Raw genomic sequence first — 4,557 nt, forward strand, 5'->3', positions numbered from 1 at the left:
TTTTTTTTTTTTTAAATTTTATTTCACACTACCATATATCGGACACATATGCAATCAAATCTAAGTTTCAGGAATTAAGTTATTTCATTTGTCCCTCACCCAATGGTTCAGCTTTCTGTCATACTTTTTCTCTATCGTTTTGTGTATCTCTCCCCATTTCCTTTCGTTATTCCTCCAGAATACACTCTCTTGATCTAATTTACCTCAGACTTCCTACCTCTGTTTAAGGACCAAATATCTGTTGTTTATACTCATTTATCTTTTACTGAGCTTTTCTCACTCAACCACTCTGAATCTCAATTTATGTCTAAGCAACCAGTTGCTGTCAAGTTGGTTCTGACACATGGAAACCACATTTGTGTCATAGTAGAATTGTGATCCAGAGGGTTTTCAAAGAGTTCTTGCAAGTAAATCACCAGATCTTTCTTCCAAGACCTCTGGATAGTCTTGAAACTCCCACCATTCTGTTAACAGCCTAGCATGTAAACTGCACTGCCCAGGGAGTTCAGTTTATATATCTACTCTGTGGCAAAATAGTTATCTGAAGAGTGAGAGAGAGACAAGGAATAGGAAATAGATAGTTTTGACTGGTATTATTTTCTAATTAAATTGCTTAAATTAAGAAAAACACTTTTCTGATAGCATTAGTGTACTAGGAAAAAGTAACAATGCATTTTAAATATTTACAGTTGCCTAAAAAAGGAATACAATGATATTTGCTAGAGTACTAAAGAAGTGTGATGTATAGGTTGATTTCTTTTGGCATATCATTCTTTTACCACTTTGTTATTTTTTTCAGGTCGATAAAGTGGAATCCTTCAAGTATAGTCAGAGCACCAAGGATAGCCTCCATGCCAAGTACAACACCAAGACCTGTGCCACTGTAGTGGGTGATGACCAATGGGGACACTTGCAATTGGATGCTACATCTGTGTACCTGCTCTTCTTAGCACAAATGACTGCTTCAGGTCAGTTCAAGGAGAGAAGCACTGGGAGCTCTTGCAGTATGAAGCAATTGCATGGGCACATGTGGCTTCTCCAAAGGTATCGAGCAAAAGACATGTTTACGTAGCTCAGAAATGAACCTTAGAAACATAATATTTTGTACAGAGTGAGAAACAACTCTTTCAGGCCTAGTTAGTATTCTTTTACATTGAGAAAGAAGTCTGACATATTGATTAATATTCACTTAAATTGAGAAACTGAAAGTCTAGGGTAGATTTTCTTTACATGCATATTTTGTCTCTGTGAATCCTTAGATATTATGAGATGAAAGAAGAAGAGCTGGGGTTTATTGCTTGTTCTCTTATAGTACACTGACAAGCTTGCAGTTAGTATAAACATAAATGTAATCATCTACTTTTATAGTACTCTTTTATAAATATATTATAAACAAGATACTTATCTGTAATGATCTAAGTTATATTAAGTAAATTTGCTTAGGATCAAACATCAAATATTTATTTTTTACTATTGAATAGTACTGATGTTTTTGTTATTAGCTTTAGATGCTTCAGTTGAAAAAGGAAAATGTAGGAAACAACCCAATTCCTTTTTATTTTTCCTAAATTGGAGAGACAATGAATCTGATTATACCCAGTTTACACATTGAATGGAAACTTTTCCAGATCTTCCTGAGTATGTAAATTTACACTTCACAGTACTACAGTTTGATGTTTCAATTTCTTTATTTTCCTTTCTGGTTACAAAGATTCTTGATACTGAAGGTATTCAGGGTCAGAATTCCCTCAGAATACTCTTCTCCCTTTCTTGCAGAAATATGTATTCAGTGATAAAGCCTTTTTTTCCTCTAGAACACACAGACCTTTTCTCAAAGTTAGGAATTGGGTTTCCACATATTCTCTCCTTTTGAGGATGAGATTTCTTCCCTGAATAATATCTTTTTAGGTTTTATTTATTTATTCAAATAGAGTGGCAGCTGTAATTCCATTTCTAATGTTACTTTAATACCACTCTGGAGTCTTCTCTACAAGGCAAACAGTGTCTGAATATCCCTGTGAGTTTTAATTTTGAGCCCAGAATGGAAGTACAAATATATTAAAGAGGCTTATAAGAGACATATTCATTGAACAAATGTTTATTGATTTCTGACTTAAAGTTTGATTTGCCCTCAATCAATTGACTTTGATTAGTGCTTGGAATATAAAGGCAAATAAGTGGATATTATTTGAGCAGAACTTTGAGAAATTAATATAAATTCACAAGTCAGAGAAGAAAAGGGAATAGCATGAATCTAGCACAGAAGTTTGAAAGTTACTGGGCATTGAGTTAAGGCTAGGTATCGTCTACAATTAGAGTTTAAAAGGCATCTGAAAAGATGGCAAAAGATGAAGGTAGAAAGTTGAAGCTAGCGGTTTAAAGCCTGTGTACCATTTTACATTAATGTAGAATGTAAATGAGGATGTAAATAGTTTGGAGTTTAGTTTGTAGTCACTAGAGCTATTCAAGGTAGATAATAAATGAAAGTTCAGATTCACTCCAATAGCTGGGGGATAGATTGGATGGGAGAGAAAATTAATATAGGGGACTGGTTAGAAGGCTATTAAAATACTTTTGGCTAGAAATGATGCAGAATTTATGTAAGGCAGTTCTCTTGGGAATGGGAGGGATACATGTGAGAGATACTAAGTAGATAGACTATGAAAAATATCCGTGGAATATTTAACAATGCATACACATTTCTGAGTTCTTAAAATGTCCAGCCTTTTTTAAAAGAGAGGCTTAAACAGAAGGTGACTGCCACTCCAGGATGACGGCATGAGGAGTTACATGGAGCCTCTTCCCAGAAAAACAATGATAAATGGTTAAATTTGTGAGCAACAAATCATTTAAAGCCACTGGAAATTATTTTAAAGGCATATAGTAAATGTTGAAACATTTATTCAAGGAAATCTACTAAATCTTGGTAAAAGCTGCAAGAGAGTGTGGCATTTGAGCCACAACCAACTCCCTCTCCTAGCTCCCAGTCTAGGACTGTGATATCTCCCCCAAAGGGACAGCCTGCCAGCATTTCTCATCCTCCCCAGCTTCGTGTTGCAGAGATTCTAGTCTAGGTGAGAGTAGCAGAGAAGTATGGTCTCCATTCACCCAGACCCCACTAATAGAGCAGAAGCTTTATACCAGTCAGGACAGGGTGAGAACACTTGTCACCCTCAGCCCAGTTCACTAGTAGAGCAGAGGTTCTATCCTGGGAGAGGCAAGCTGAAAAGACCAGAGTCTACCACCCCTGACCAGCATCCCGCTTGTAAAGCAAAGATGTCACTCTGAGAGAAGTGGGTCACTGATTTTGCTCCCAGCTCTAGAGCACTGGTGCAGAGATTTGCCCAGGGGAAAGGCAGACTGTAAGAACATAGCTTTTCCCAAGGAAACTGAAATTACTTGGAACAGAGTGTACAGAAGTTCAAACCTAATGGTACTCCCCAAAACTGTAGAGATTTTGGTTGTAAACCATTAAGAGGAGACTTGTAGCTCTGCAAGTACAAGAAGCTAAATGGCAAAATACCTAGAAGTTTAACAGAGACAACCAAGGAAAAAGACATCTAGAAGATCCCTCCTGGGTTGGAATAAGCTTTAAAAACCAATAAGGGGACCAAATTTAATTGGATCAGAATGTGGGAAAAATTATGTTCCAGGATGTTGTTGAAAACCGTAAGTATCTGGCAATTAATGAAGTCTAAAAGTTGTATATAGTGCCTAAGACACTTGACTGCTAACCAGAAGGCAGGCGGTTCAAACCCACCAGCCACTCCTTGGAAGGAAGGTTGGGCATTCCTACTTCCGTAGTGATACTGCCTCGGAAACCCAAGGAGGGGTCGCTATGAGTCGGGGCCGACTTGATGGCAAATAACAACAACAACAAAAGTTGTATATAATACCAACAGAGGCTGACAGCTTAACAGAGAGATTAGATAAAGAGACAGTCAAAGAGTTCCCTGCTAAAACCACTCATTCCAGGGTATGGCATGTATACCAAGGCTACATTCTCTGAAGAATAACATTAGAGGCTGCACACTGCATGGTACCTAGACTTCACTGAAATAATCCAGCCAAGTCACTAAACAAACAAACAAAAAGGAACCAAAATAAGCCCAGAGAGAGATATCAGTATCCAAAAGTCCTACAAATACTATTAAAATAACCAGTTTTCAACAGAAAATTACAAGGCATGAAAAAGGAAAGTATGAACCATAGACAAGAAAAAAAGAAATTTTTTTGTTTGTTTGTTTTGAGCATTTGTCAGGTCTCAGATTTTGGACTTAGAAGCCAAAGACTTCGAAGAACCTACTATAAATCTGACTCTTGTGTGTTCCATCTGGTGAAGTCCACGTGTACAGACACCATTTGTGTTGTTCAATAAAGGTATTTGCAATGAGTAAGTCATTGGTTTTGCAAAATTCTGCCATGCATTTTCCAGCATTATTTTTGTCACCAACGCCAAATCTTCCAACTACCGGTGATTCTTCTTTGTTTCCAACTTTTGCATTCCAGTCACCAGTGATAATTAACACATCCTGATTGCATGTTCGGTCAATTTCA

At 37.1% G+C, this 4,557-nt stretch overlaps 1 protein-coding gene across 1 annotated transcript in view; it reads left to right on the forward strand.

Moving 5' to 3' along the window:
- PHKA1 (phosphorylase kinase regulatory subunit alpha 1) overlaps positions 1 to 4,557 on the forward strand; it is a 414,257-nt gene that overhangs the window by 15,703 nt on the left and 393,997 nt on the right. The window contains exon 4 of the mRNA XM_007958330.1: positions 800 to 968. Within this exon, the coding sequence (XP_007956521.1) occupies positions 800 to 968 (169 nt within the window). The remainder of the gene's footprint in view (positions 1 to 799; positions 969 to 4,557) is intronic.

The sequence above is a fragment of the Orycteropus afer genome, unplaced genomic scaffold (assembly GCF_000298275.1).
Source record: "Orycteropus afer afer isolate SDZICR_OR568_19922 unplaced genomic scaffold, OryAfe1.0 scaffold00926, whole genome shotgun sequence".
Classification (NCBI taxonomy): domain Eukaryota; kingdom Metazoa; phylum Chordata; class Mammalia; order Tubulidentata; family Orycteropodidae; genus Orycteropus; species Orycteropus afer.